The 15146-nt window shown below is 42.9% G+C and overlaps 1 protein-coding gene across 2 annotated transcripts in view; it reads right to left on the bottom strand.

The window, feature by feature from the left end:
- The window catches only part of DBN1 (drebrin 1), a 132859-nt gene that overhangs the window by 31881 nt on the left and 85832 nt on the right, over positions 1-15146 (bottom strand). For both annotated transcript variants that reach the window (XM_044277733.1, XM_044277734.1), the window contains exons 2-4: positions 3565-3620; positions 2286-2398; positions 1268-1342 (exon numbers count right to left, since the gene is read on the bottom strand). In XM_044277733.1, the coding sequence (XP_044133668.1) occupies positions 1268-1342; positions 2286-2398; positions 3565-3620 (244 nt within the window). The remainder of the gene's footprint in view (positions 1-1267; positions 1343-2285; positions 2399-3564; positions 3621-15146) is intronic.

Here is a 15146-nt window from a genome sequence, read left to right as displayed (position 1 = left end):
AATTCCATTGGTCGTAGAGCCTCTTGTACAGCACACTTGTGAAATCTTACCATTCAAAGCTCAACAGTCTGAAGAACTGAAGTTATCTGCCATGGTACAGATATAGCAGAGTTGCAGCCCAGTCAACAAGTTTCCTAAACTCACTCACTTACCCTGTCCTCATCTGCAGGGAGAGAGAAACTGCCTACTTGAATCCGTGCCCAGTGATGCTGCAGTAGTAATATCAGTCATTTCCAGTTTGGATAAAATAGTCAAAAGTATTTAGCTCTCTCACTCTCTATTTACAGTATAAAATTATCTCTCTCGGTAAGCACGAAGTAAAGGGCTGTAGTAACTCAAGTCTCTTGCAAATTCTGCCCTACACTGAAATGAATGTAATATGCACCACAGAGCAATCATTTTTCATTTTAGATTTGAAGCTTGAATTTACACACAGAGGAGCATCACTGGAGGTACTGTATGTGGCTGGACATAGGGAACAATTTTCATGAAACACTTTTACAATATCACACAAGCGAACATGATAATTGTTATGTAAGGGCAACCCATTCTTTTCCCCATCACATATTATTGACTTGGTTTATTTTCTTTTTAATTATTGCATACAAATCATATTAAACCTTTATTCAGCTAAATACAAATTAATTTAGGATACAAATTTTTATCAGTAATTTTATTAATTTTTTTACTACTGATACTTATATTGAATATTGAACCTGTGTATTAGTGATATAGTACAGTCATAAGTCAGCTAATAAACATTAATACATTATAACTGAACATCACACAAATTAAAGCATGCTGGGTGTGAATAAACTACAAATTGGCATTAAAGGGAACAAGTCACGTTGTGCTGACACATGGTGTATGAGCGACAGGCAGCATGTTAGAGCAGGAGGAGCTGATAGTTTTATAGGAAAAAATTCAGCAAAACTTGCATTTTATTCATTTACCGCATATTCCTGTTCATTCTGGGCTTTGGAGGCGGTCCTATCAGTGATTGACAGTCTGCCCTCTATGTGTATACAGATAGCTGTCAATCACTGATAGCCTTTCCTCCTTCACTTCAAAGCCCAGAATGAGCAGGAAAGTAAATGAATGAAATCAGTTATACTGAATGTTTTCCCATAAATCTATATAAGACTCTGCTCAGCTCCTCCTGCAGCCTGCAGTTTTATTTTGTATTTTCATAACAACAGTTTCCTTTTAAAGCAATTATTAATTCAACATTTATTCAAATGTAGCACACACAGATACATAAACTCACCTGGAAAAATTCTGCCACCTCTGGCACATGACTAGCACATGCACACTTCCTGGCATCGGGTACATCTTCTCCAACCTAAAAATTACACACAAGGATAATGTATGCATCCAAGAAACACAGATTTAATAGAGCATCACTTAACTGCTGTTTCCAATGTATTTGTGATTGACGTAAAAGGCAATTATGTTAGACTGGCTGACTGAACAGCAAGCTCAGCGGATGTGATTACTACAATGTATAGAAAGGGGGGGATTTATCAAAGGTAAGTGTGGTCGACCCACTGGCCCTGCTCTCTATTTGTCCTCGCCATACACCCTTTTCAGAAAGTGGAGAGGTTGGTGCAGCAATGCCACTTGCAACAAAATTTGTTGCAAGTGGTGTTTAACGGTCACTGTACTTTTAGCAAACTTTTGATAGGTCATAGGAACATATCAAAGGTTTTGATCAGTGGTGATCTGGGCGTTGTGACCACCACTTTCTCTAGAATGAGGGGAAAGAAGCACCACTTAGTGCTCTCTCTCCTCGATGCAGGACAGGAAGCAAGATGGGCTCAACAGAAAGTCTATGGGCCCATCTTGCTCAGTGGGCCCTTCTCTCGCCTCATTATAGAGTTCGTGGGGGTCCCAGTGTTCAGATCCCCACCGATCAAAACTTTTGAAATGTCTCTATAAGATATCAAAAGTTTACTGAAAGTGAGGTTTGTGACTTTTTTGCACCAAAAGAGGCGTGGGGAGATGAGAAATCTTCTCCAAAGTTCAGTGTATTTTGACAACACCTTGTGTAAACTGTACTAGTAAAGCTATAGACAAGATTATCATTTCTCCAAATCATTTCACAATCTTTTTCCCTTAATTTATGGAGCACGCAGCATTTCTCAACTATAAACAGTATATGCTACTGTGGTACGTGGGGCAACTGAAAGATAAATTGCCAAAAATATTTTTCAAAAATGAAAATATCTCCCAACATGGGAACACTTGTTCCTTCTCAGCTGAAGTAATAAGGAGAATCTTCTCACCCAGTTGATGAGCACGTATCGAGCTAGCATGGCATGGGGCTCCTTCACACTGCAGAACCCATACATCACTTTCTGGTTCTCAAAGTGGCTAGCGAGGTCAGGTAATCCACCACCTAGAAGAAGCATTATAAGGAAAGCAAAATGTGATATAATCTGTAACCAACAAACAAAAACTCATTCAATCACTGGAGGTAACTGAGAGGCTGTTAAGCAAAAATGAAACCACTGTCTTTTATTGGTAGCTTTCATACCAGAGGATATAATATTGTCAAAGACTATTTGCTGACAGGCAGCAAACACACTAGATAGAGCTTAAGTAGTTATTAAACATTATTGTTATGTCCTCTTCTCAGTATGTCTTGATATTTTATGTACATAAAACATACTATTTGTGTGCAAACAATGAAACCTTCTAACATTTCTGAATCTCAACAGGATCAGAAATTACAAAATTTGAGTATGTTACTGGGGTTGCTTGAGCCCTCATCGGCGGTTCCCTAAAATATAAAAACAACAAGATCTGTCACGCTTACAAGGTCTTAGGGAAGGCAAACTGTATTTTTAACAACCCAGTTCAGGAGGAAAGTGGACAACCCTTGGGATCTGCCTGCAATAAAGAAGTGCTCCATTTCTCCCAGTCTGGCTCTAAATACCCGGCAGCAGTGGTTATATCACATCAACGTGTGCCCACTATAAACAATCACTCATTGGGTACACCCGTGAGGCCTGTGACTGGATGCAGCAGTCACATGTTACATGACATTACCGCTGCGAATGGGTAAGCAGAGCCAGGCTGGGAGAACTGGAGAGGCAGCGCAAGACCAGTTAGATCAATACCCAACAGTTTTTAATTGCATGTGGATCCTGAGGGTTGTCCAGTTTCCTCCTGAAACCACACTCCCCCTTAAGTCCAGCACCTTAACCACAAAGCCATCATGAAGTAGTAGGTAAAATGGCTTTACCAGGCCATATACTAAGCTTCTTTGAGGCTGGAAACATTTTTCAGGGTTTTTTGTGGTAATAACATTAGGAAATACTAGTATAAGTCAACAGGCATTGATAAATCACTAGATTCATGGTCCCAAGGGGATACACATGCCAACTACTTAAACGCCTAATCCAGAGATAATGAACTCAAACAGCTAAATAATATTTTAATACAAGGCTAATTTCATTTCCTTTGAACAGCTATTAGCAGAACCTTTTCTACAGTGTATAGCTATATACAGTACCTGTAAGTATGCATGTATAATTATATTTAGAGCCTTTAACCACTTACCTCCTGATGCTGCCAAGATAAGGTCATCTGTGCCATCTTCGTATGTGTACAATGCCCTGAATAAAAAATGTATTCCAATTACAACATAGCTAGTAATTTTATTGGTCACTGTCAACATTTTAAGCCACCCTATTAAGTACAGTCCTAATGTCTCAAAATAAACACCAGGGTCTGGAGCAGCAAATTATCTGAATTGTAAACTTTTTTACCATGAGGGAACTCTGGAAATCATTTTTATTTCTGAAGTACTTTAAATGGGTTGTCCAGTATAAATAAAACACTAGTGCCAGGCAAGTGTATGTTTAAAAAACCCTTTGAAAACACCCTTCATTCCAGTATTGTGGCTGCCAGTGGTCACCACCTGACCAAAGCGATATGGACCCGTTCTTGGTCACGAGATCACTGGAGCCAATCAATGGCCTAAGCAGTCATGCGTGCAAGAACAGCACATTGCTGCTGAAACTCAATAGTGACAACCCATTCTTGCACACATGACCACCCAGGCCAGTGAGTGAATGGGTTCCGATCACTTCTAGTATGGCACAGACTGCATGAGCCCTTACTCTGTGTGCATTCCGTTTTCGTATGTCCATTCCGCAAAAAAGCAGAACATGTCCTATTATTGTACGCATTACGGACAAGGATAGTACGGTTCTATTAGGGGCCAGCTGTTCTGCAAAATACGGAATGCACACGGACGTCATCTGTATTTTTTGCGGACCGCAAAATACATACGGCCGTGTGCATGAGGCCTACCTTCCGTTTTTGCTGCGCACCCATTGAAATTAATGGTCCCTTATACGGTCCACAAAAAAACAGAACGGACACAGAAAGAATATACATTTGTGTGCATGGGGCCTTAAAGTGTTAGGCGGTGTATATGTCATAAGTTTGTCTGTGTGTATCTGTAGGTCTTTCTTTATGCTTTCCTTTTCTTGCTGGCCAGCAAACCTATCTGTCCACTATTACTTCTGCAGACAGACTAAGGCATTGTTCACACTAAGGGCTCATGCACACGCTGCACTACAGTAATACACTGGTATGATCTATACGAGTGTATTACTGTAGTGCAGCAGCGACATGAAGCGCACGGCGTCATAGCAACTAATGACGCCGTGCGCTCCTGCTGTCAGCCAGAATCCAGGCTGGCATACCATGGACCGCTGAGGGCCGCAGAACACGGCCGTGTGCATTTGGCCTAAGGCTGTGGTCTTGAGTCTTGTGTACTTAAACAGAACCCGTCACCAGTTTTATGTTGTCCTAACTAAGGGCAACATAAATAAGTGACTGATTCTCTTAGCAAAATGCTGGGTCACTTTCTTTAATTGACCTAGTCAATCTGCCAACATCTTGTATTGAAAAGCTCCAGTTGATAATGAGGAGTCCTGAATATTCATGAGCTCCTGACTCTCCCTGCCCACCTGCTGCTGAATGACAGTTTGTTTCCATATGAATCAGCAGCAGGTGGGCAGGGGAGTGGCTATAGCTCTGAATTAAATATACGCTGGACTCAATGACATCACGCCGGACTCAAATCAGCTCATTAGCATGCGGCATCTTTGTGTGTATATTATGAGGTAACCATCTGTCACACCAGTAAGTAAATACATCTAAAAGGTACTTTTAATAAGTTAGATTATAATTAAATATCCACATGACAGGTTCCCTTTAAAGGCACCTGTGTAATGTGCTGGTGATCCATCTTCAGTTCAAAGTGTGATCTGGACACTGGGGGGAGCTACTTGCTACCAAGGTAATTGCAAAAACACATGAAGATAGTTTATTTTGCTGTTATTTTGTTTGTTTTAGACCGAGTATAGGCTATTTTAATGGCATATACACCCATATCTCAACAAAGGGGTTGTCTGCTTTTTATTTTTGATGACCTATTCTCAGGATATGTCATCAATATCAGATCGGGGTCTAACTGTTTGAAGAGAAGGCAGCGCTCGTACAAGCTCTGTTTACCTTCTCACCAGCAGCAATTGCGGTGGTGAGCAGGTGTAATTACCAGTATGGAGTCCCCATTCACTTCTATGGGATGGCTCTGTTGGTTAAAGAGAATACTACAGAGCCGTCCTATAGAAGTGAATGGGGAGCCAAATGGGGCAACTACAGTACCCTGAAAGATTATCAAAATTAGGGTTATTCACTTTAGAAAAAAGACGACTGAGGGGAGATCTAATTAATATGTATAAATATATCAGGGGTCAGTACAGAGATCTATCCCATCAGCTATTTATCCCCAGAACTGTGACTGTGACGAGGGGACATCCTCTGCGTCTGGAGGAAAGAAGGTTTGTACACAAACATAGAAGAGGATTCTTTACGGTAAGAGCAGTGAGACTATGGAACTCTCTGCCTGAGGAGGTGGTGATGGTGAGTACAATAAAGGAATTCAAGAGGGGCCTGGATGTATTTCTGGAGCGTAATAATATTACAGGCTATAGCTACTAGAGAGAGATCGTTGATCCAGGGAGTTATTCTGATTGCCTGATTGGAGTCGGGAAGGAATTTTTATTCCCCTAAAGTGAGGAAAATTGGCTTCTACCTCACAGGGTTTTTTTGCCTTCCTCTGGATCAACTTGCAGGATGACAGGCCGAACTGGATGGACAAATGTATTTTTTCGGCCTTATGTAGTATGTTACTATGCTACTATGTAATTACACCGGCCGACCACTGCAATTGCTGCAGTGAGCAGGTAAACAGAGCAAAGAAGGCGGCGCTCGTATGAGTGTTGCCTTCTCTTCAAACAGCTGATCGTCAGGGTTGCCGGGAGTCGGACCCCACCCATCTGATATTGATCGGACCCCACCCACTCATCAATAGTAAGTACTCTGCTATCTACAAAACTCCCATAGAAATTAAGGGAGAGGCTGCGAGCATGCCCAACTAGCCACTGTTCATTTCATGGGGGCTTCGCAGGGTACAGGGCCTCCATTCTTGTGATCTCGTGACCAATCTAATACTTATTCCCTGTCCTGAGGAAAGGGGATAAGATAATATAACCAGAATACCCCTATAAATAGCTCAGACTTGTTGGATGTTTTTTGTACCCATTGCAAAGCATCTTTGAACAAGCTGAAGATTAACCCACTGTTCCCTGCAATTAAAATGAAGCTTTCCTCCAGGGAGACCTTAAGCAAGTGCCAAGGAACCCTAAAGAACCAGGAAAGTCTGGTTGGAAATCTGAGAAATAGGAAGAGCTGAACAAGCTAACAATTACATCAACAGGACAGAAGCAACTACATCATAACAAAAGGTAACGTACACAAAAAACAAAACACACCAAAAAGGCTTTTGCAATCGTGGGTGGTAGAGGTGGATGAAAGGAAGGAAACTTCCATTATTCACTGGCGAATGAGGTCTGAGATGACATTTAAAGGTGGTGTTGTCCAAGGTTAGAAAAGCATGGCTGCTTTCTTCTAAAAAACAGTGTTACAACTATCCATTGGCAAGAGTTGCCAATATATTACTAAACAGTCATAAAATAAAGGGACTTTTTCACCCACTGCCTATAAAAACCGATGCATCCACAATTTTTTCAACCTAAAATGAACTTGTGGATTTTATTATGATTCCAATTATGATCAGTTCATACTGCACAGTTAGGGTTTATCTCACTATTCTAAGCAGTAGGCACGCATCATTTATAATCTTTATGATCAATTTTACCATTCCAATTTGTCTGTTAAAAATGTTGACTGTGTGATTTTGGGATGAATTGTCTGTCCAGAAAAAAAAAAAAAAAAAAAACTCTGCATGGGTTGTGTCTGTTATTGCAGCTTGGCTCCACTGTACACAGCCTGTGGACAGGCGTGGCAGAGTTTCTGGAAGAAACAGCCATATTTTACTAAGGCCCAATTCACATACATCAGTTGTGCCCAGCCAGATATTTTAGGCTGGGAGACAGATCCAACAGATTTTTCTGTCCAGTGCTATTTGACATCCAGCATCACAACTGATGCACTAGATGTATGAGAACGATACACTAGGTTATGCTTTGAAAAAGACCTAGTGTAGCCTGTAATGCCTAGCACTTTTACTGTTGTGTCCTCTTCAATCAACAGACTGAAGATTCTGTTTTAGGATCAGTTCTCAGGGGGAACCTGATCTCCAAACAGGCTCAGACTGGCCCACTGGGGAGGCAGGGGATTCCTGTGGGCCCCCAGTCTCCTGCGCCCGGAGAGGAGACGGAGGAGTAATTATTTTTCCTTTCTCAGGAGATATAATTATTATAACCACTAGGTGGCAATATCGCACAGTGATGCAGTCTCCTACTGGTGTACATTGTACAGGAGGGCCCGCAGTAACTTTTAAACCTCCAGGGCTGCTGGCAATGAAGGAGGACTCAGGAGAGAACATGTCTAGCATCATCCTGCCCTGCCTGCTGTCAGAAAACTGTGGCTGCTGGAGAGAAGGACTCCTCTGTGGTGCTGGGCTGATTTCTCAGGTGTGTGACAGTAGTGAGCTGTAGGAGACTGTTGGGAGGGGGGGGGGGGGGATAGGGGATTTGCTTATAGTAAACACAGATCTGTGTATGTGTGGTGCTGTCTGCAGAGTTCAGAGTGGCATTAGGTCCCCCCAATGCCTCTGCTTTAGGTGCACCTCCCATTAGTACCACAGTTCCAGATGCCCACACTATAAATGCACACCTAATATTGCCTCTTCTCCAGTTGCCCCCCCTAATACACCTGCTCCAGGATCCCCACAGCCTCAGATGCCCGCCCCTTTAAGCAGTAAAGAAAAATGGCTGGGTTGTTATGGAAACCTGCAGTAGAACTGTGTTTATGGCAGTTGGGATTTGAAGAGAAAGACTTGGTTTTTGAAGAGAAAGACTTGCAGGCTTGTATTGGCTAATGTGGCTTATTTTTGGGGGAATATCTCAGGAATGGCACGTCCTAGAGAGCCGAGACAAACTAGAGAGCTGGAGAGCCGGTCTAAAACCTTCCCGGACACCTGATGTACCTGTGTGTCAAATTTGGTGAAGATCGGTCCAGTCGTTTGGTCGCTCATAAAGAACGTCCAGACAGACAGGCAGAAATTTGATTTTTATATATATAAGCAGAAGGACCCTCCTTCACACGGGTATATTTCACCTCTTTAATGTTATCGTGTGTCGTAAAAAGATAGTTTCCCCCATAACAGTAACCTCTACAGTGCCTGCCCTTTTAACATTGACTTTCAGTGACCGCTCCTTTAACAGTGACCTTCACAGTGCCCACCCCTTTAAACAGGGACCTTCATAGCGCCCGCCCCTTTAATAACAGTGACCTCCACAGTGCCCGCCCATTTAAAAACAAACAGTGACCTCAACATTGCCCGCCCTTTAAGCAGTAAAGAAAAATGTCTGGGTTGTTATGGAAACCTGGAGTAAAACTGTGTTTATAGCAGTTGGGATTTGAAGAGAAAGTCTAGCAGGGTTGTATTGGGGGGGGGGGGGGCGACACTCATTTTTTGGGAATATCTCAGGAACGGTACGTCCTAGAGAGCCGAGACCCGGTCTAAAACCTTCCCGGACACCTGATGTACCTGTGTGTCAAATTTGGTGAAGATCGGTCCAGTCGTTTGGTCGTGCATAAAGAACGTCTAGACAGACAAACTCTCTCTCTCTCTCTATATATACAGTACATGACTATGAAAATTGTAGAGTCACACTGAAGGCATCAAAACTATGAATTAACACATGTGGAATTATATACATAACAAAAAAGTGCGAAAATATGTCATTTTAGGTTCTTCAAAATAGCCACTTTTTGCTTTGATTACTGCTTTGCACACTCTTGGCATTCTCTTCAAGAGGTAGTCACCTGAAATGGTCTTCCAACAGTCTTGAAGGAGTTTCCAGAGATGCTTAGCACTTGTTGGCCCTTTTGCCTTCACTCTGAGGTCCAGCTCACCCCAAACCATCTCGATTGGGTTCAGGTCCGGTGACTGTGGAGGCCAGGTCATCTGGGACAGCACCCCATCACTCTCCTTCATGGTCAAATAGCCCTTACACAGCCTGGAGGCGTGTTTGGGGTCATTGTCCTGTTGAAAAATAAATGATGGTCCAACTAAACGCAAACCGGATGGAATAGCAGGCTGCTGCAAGATGCTGTGGTAGCCATGCTGGTTCAGCATGCCTTCAATTTTGAATAAATCCCCAACAGTGTCACCAGCAAAGCACCCCCACACCATCACACCTCCTCCTCCATGCTTCACGGTGGGAACCAGGCATGTAGAGTCCATCTGTTCACCTTTTCTGCGTCGCACAAAGACACAGTGGTTGGAACCAAAGATCTCAAATTTGGACTCATCAGACCAAAGCAGATTTCCACTGGTCTAATGTCCATTCCTTGTGTTCTTTAGCCCAAACAAGTCTCTTCTGCTTGTTGCCTGTCCTTAGCAGTGGTTTCCTAGCAGATATTCTACCATGAAGGCCTGATTCACACAGTCTCCTCTTAACAGTTGTTCTAGAGATGTGTCTGCTTCTAGAACTCTGTGTGGCATTGACCTGGTCTCTAATCTGAGCTGCTGTTAACCTGCGATTTCTGAGGCTGGTGACTCGGATGAACTTATCCTCCGCAGCAGAGGTGACTCTTGGTCTTCCTTTACTGGGGTGGTCCGCATGCGAGACAGTTTCTTTGTAGCGCTTGATGGTTTTTGTGATAGCACTTGAGGACACTTTCAAAGTTTTCCCAATTTTTCGGACTGTAAAAAAGTAATGATGGCCACTCGTTTTTCTTTACTTAGAATTTGTATTATGGCAAGAGAAAAGCAGCTAACAGTCTATTTAGTAGGACTATCAGCTGTGTATCCACCTGACACCTCCACAACGCAACTGATGGTCCCAACCCCATTTATAAGGCAAGAAATCCCACTTATTAAACCTGACAGGGCACACCTGTGAAGTGAAAACCATTTCAGGTGACTACCTCTTGAAGCTCAACAAGAGAATGCAAAGAGTGTGCAAAGCAGTAATCAAAGCAAAAGATGGCTACTTTGAAGAACCTAGAATATGACATATTTTCAGTTGTTTCACACTTTTTTTTGTTATGTATATAATTCCACATGTGTTAATTCATAGTTTTGATGCCTTCAGTGTGAATCTACAATTTTCATAGTCATGAAAATTAAGAAAACTCTTTGAATGAGAAGGTGTGTCCAAACTTTTGGTCTGTACTGTGTATATGTGTTTGTGTGTGTGTGTATGTATATATATATATATATATATATATATATATATATATATATTTATTTATTACACACACACATATATACAGATGTAGCAGAGTTAAAGGGGTTTTCTCAACACGCCGTTTAATACTTACCTGCTCCCGGCACGCCGTCCACTTCCTGGTTTCGGCACTCGGCAGTGGGCGGGCTCCATCTTGATTGATGTCTTCTCCCAGCCGGGCCGCGCGCTGTACAGTACAGTACAGTGCGCGGCCGGCCTGGAGAAGAAAAGAAGACGTCTGCGCACTTCACAGGAATCGGGGTGGCCGTAACCAGGGGAGACAGAAGACATTCATAACAGATTTAACAGTGATCATTAAGATGATAATACCCCTTTAACACACTTTTCACATTTAGTTAATACGTTATGAGTAGTGTTGAACGAACTTGTGTTTTAAGTTTAGTGTACAAGGTTTGGGTTTTCTAAGAATCCAGTTATGGAATCCAGCACCACGGACCACAACGGAATTCTATAACGGCATGCATCACAGAAACCTATAAGAGGCTTTCCGTATTGCAGTCCGTCATAATAGAAGTCTATGCTGACCATGCTATGCAGTCATAGAATTCTATTATGGTCCATGATAGCGGAATCCATAACGGAATTCTTAGATAACCCAAACCTTGTATGCCAAACTTTACAAGTTCACTCAATACTAGTTATGACTGTGACTGTTAAAGGGTGGTCATATTCCCTTATTCCCACACTTAGCCCCTCTGATATGAGCACCGGAGCATTTCATACTCCAATACTCTCCCTTGCCCTGCGCTGAAATCACCAAAGCTCCAGAAAAATTCTCCAGATTCAGCGCAGGGCAGGATGCTCATGTCACAGGGGCTGAGTGGGGGAATAAGGGGATATCTCCGGGGTTCAGCTCTGAACCCAGACACAATAAAGCCATCTGATCGCTGCACTTTGATGTCATATTAGTCTTCAGTCACATCTCTGGTGATCGGCATCTGGTAGAGCAGGGGTCAGCAACCTTTGGCACTCCAGGTGTGGTGAAACTGCAACTCCCAGTATGCACACTTGCTTGGCTGTTCTCAGAACTCCCAAAGAAGTGAGTGGAGCATGCAGGGAGTTGTAGTTTTACAACAGCTGGAGTGCCGGAGGTTGCGAATCCCTGTGGTAGAGAACATCCTGCCAGAGTTCACTAATCCACCACTGCTGGTTTCACCAGTAGAACAGTTTTGTCAGGCCGAAACCCTGCTGGTAGTCTGCCATAGTATATGGCAGGAAAGCTTTAGGTTGTCCATGCATGCTGGTAGTTGTAGTTTTGCAACAACTGGAGGGTGCTGGTTGGGCATCCCTGGTGAACTGCAGATTCTAGCAATGCTGGATCCAGTGAACCCTGGCAAGATGTTCTCTGTCAGAACAGCCTGCCAGATACAGTCACCTGAGATACGAATGAAGCCGTTCTGATCTGTCAGAAGAAGAGATAAATAAACAAAACACAGATCCTGTATTTTAAAGCATCCGTCATGCTCAGTTACACACATTTTGCATCCTTTTTAGCCATTTCCGTCTGATATCGTTTTTGTAATGTAAATTTTTTTATGTAAATTTACCGTCTAAAATAACATCTCAAACGAAAATGGGTGCAAAATGTGCATCGCGGATGCTTAAAATACAGGATCTGTTTTATAGCTTTTTTTGTTCTAATGGATCGGAAGAACGGAAAACTAACAGTAATGTGAACGCGGGCTTGGACAGTAGTGCTATATAGTACATTAAAGCAAAAACAGTAGTAATGTGTAATGTAGCACCAATGAACCTACAAGTTCATGGGTGAGGGAGGGGCTGGGGTAGAAGGTTGGAGGGACGAGGGATGGGTACTCAGCGGGGCTTGTAAAGGACCATGCAGGCCCAATTCAGATTCCCGCTATGGGGCCAAATGAATTTTATGTATGCCGACAATAATAGGACATGCTCTATCATTTTGCAGAACGGACATGTGGACATACAGACACTGAATGAACATGGAGTAATTTCAGTTTTTTTGCAGCCCCATTGAAGTGAATGGTTTTACATACAGGCCACAAAAAAAAAAAAAAAAAAACGTACGGACATAGTACATAAGGCCGAAAAAAGACATTTGTCCATCCAGTTCATCCTGTTAGGCTACTTTCACACTAGCGTTTCGGGGCTCCGCTTGCGAGTTCCGTTTGAAGGTTCTCACAAGCGGCCCCGAACGGATCCGTACAGCCCTATTGCATTCCGAGTGGATAAGGATCCGCTCAGAATGCATCAGTCTGGCACCGTTTGTCCCCTGCTCCAGCATCTGATGATATGTGGAACCTCCTGGCCAACAAGGTGCTGTAACTCCTATATGATACCATACAAAAGGCTCTCTCAAACAACAGATTTTACCAAAGGACTAAGATTACTGACATTGCAGGTAACGCTCAGCCTTCCGCTCAAGCAAATGTAAGTAATTTCTCCTTGACGTCCATATATTAGGCCAGTTTCAGACAAGCATATTCTGCTCTGTGTGGGAGGTGTATTTCCTGGACTGAACACTCCTCCTCTGAGGTGAACTTGCAGCATCATTATGATTGATGATGCTGTGAATTTCCCGCTCACCAAGAGTCTATTGAACTTTACTCACATAGTCAGTGACTACAGTTCAGTAGATTGCGGTGAAACGTGAATTCACGGAATCATAAAATCATTAGGATGCAGCTCATTCGCTTCAGAGGAGCAGTATTCAGTCCGAGAATACAGCTCATACGTGGACCATGTTTACCAGACTGAATAGGCTCATGTGAAAATACACAGACCAAAGGAACACATTTAGGCTACTTTCACACTTGCTTTTTGGGAGGATCCGTCATGGATCTGCAAAAATGGATCAGTTACAATAATACAACCGCACACTTCCGTCATGAACGGATCTGTTTGTATTATCTGTAACATAGCTAAGACGGATCAGTTATTAACTACTTTGACAGTCAATGGGAGACGGATCCGTTTTCTATTGTGCCAGAGAAAATAGCAAAACACTGCAGAGCGGAATGGAGACTGAACGGAGGCAAACTGATGCATTCTGAGCGGATCCTTTATATGACAATATGGAGTGTGCAGCGCTCGGCAGACAGTGGAGAAGGAGGAAGAGAGGGACAGAGGTAGGAAATCCTTCCCTCCTATGACATGGCTGCTGTAAGACCAATAAAGTGAGCGGGCTCTGAAGCTGCCCGCACCACTTCCACGGTGTGCCAATCAATGTCTGGCTGTTAATGAAAGCAGGAGGAGGGACGGGGGAGGTAAAAAAAAGTTACCACTGCGCCGGCTGAGTTAGTGAGCTCAGCGAATGGCAGAATCCTCCTACTCCTGAGTGCACAGCTCGCTGTCAGCCCGAGCACCAACCCCAGTGTCAGTGCTCTGAACAGCCAGCATAGAAGGTACCCACACCCGCACAGTGCAAGTCTAGAGTGATTAGCCTGCCTCAAAATAAAGGCAGGCAAAAAACATTTGTATCAAGCAGCCAGCAAGATTGGGGTTATTGTGACTCATTAACCCCAATCTTGCCACTGCCATGTTTTAAACATGATGGGGGTCACTTATTTTTAATGTCAGGCTGGTCACATTTGGACTGGACCCCATGTGCTTCACATTAATAGTAAGTGACCCTCAAAGTAGTGTACCAGCTCACATAATGGGCAACATGGGGTTAATGTTGGGGTTGAGTTAGTAAAACCTAGAATAAATGCTCCAGAATTATTTGCCTAAAGAGGAGTCGGGCAGGAGAGGTGAAGGCTCCTCAGTAGCATCGTTACATTGCCAAATTCTGATATCTGGTGCGGGTTTTTCTGTTTCATTCAATAAATGTTTTACGTTTAAATAATCAAAAGGCTTTTTTGTGTTTTATTTTATTTTTGCGTGTTATCGAAAGGTATCAAGTATAGCAATACTTTATCGTATTGAAACCAAATCAAAATATTGGTATTGAAACAACCCTAGTGGAGAGCCTTGAACGGAACTTACAAACGGAAAGCCAAAACGCTAGTGTGAAAGTAGCCTAAGTTGCATACACCTGACTCATGTGAACTGCCGGGGTCTGTTGATATCAAGCTTACAGTGCTACAAAACGTGTACCGGTAGGTGTAGCCCAAGTAGGGAAGTGACAATCATCCCATGAACATTACCCCGAGTTGGTTAATAGCATGAGGTATACAGTTTTATCTTTGGTGCTATAAAGCTTTTTTGATTAGCCCCAATATTTAGGTGATTGGGCATCTCTATTATTGTGGTGACAATTCCCAACATTCTCAAAAATTTAAAATATTACTAATTTACAGAAATTAGTCTCAGCATAGAGGTCAAGCTGGGCGAGTTTTGAATACAGAGCCGCAATAGATCCCC

This window comes from Bufo gargarizans, chromosome 2 (assembly GCF_014858855.1).
Source record: "Bufo gargarizans isolate SCDJY-AF-19 chromosome 2, ASM1485885v1, whole genome shotgun sequence".
Classification (NCBI taxonomy): domain Eukaryota; kingdom Metazoa; phylum Chordata; class Amphibia; order Anura; family Bufonidae; genus Bufo; species Bufo gargarizans.
Note: the sequence above shows the minus strand (reverse complement) of the source record. Positions and strands in the feature narration are given on the sequence as shown.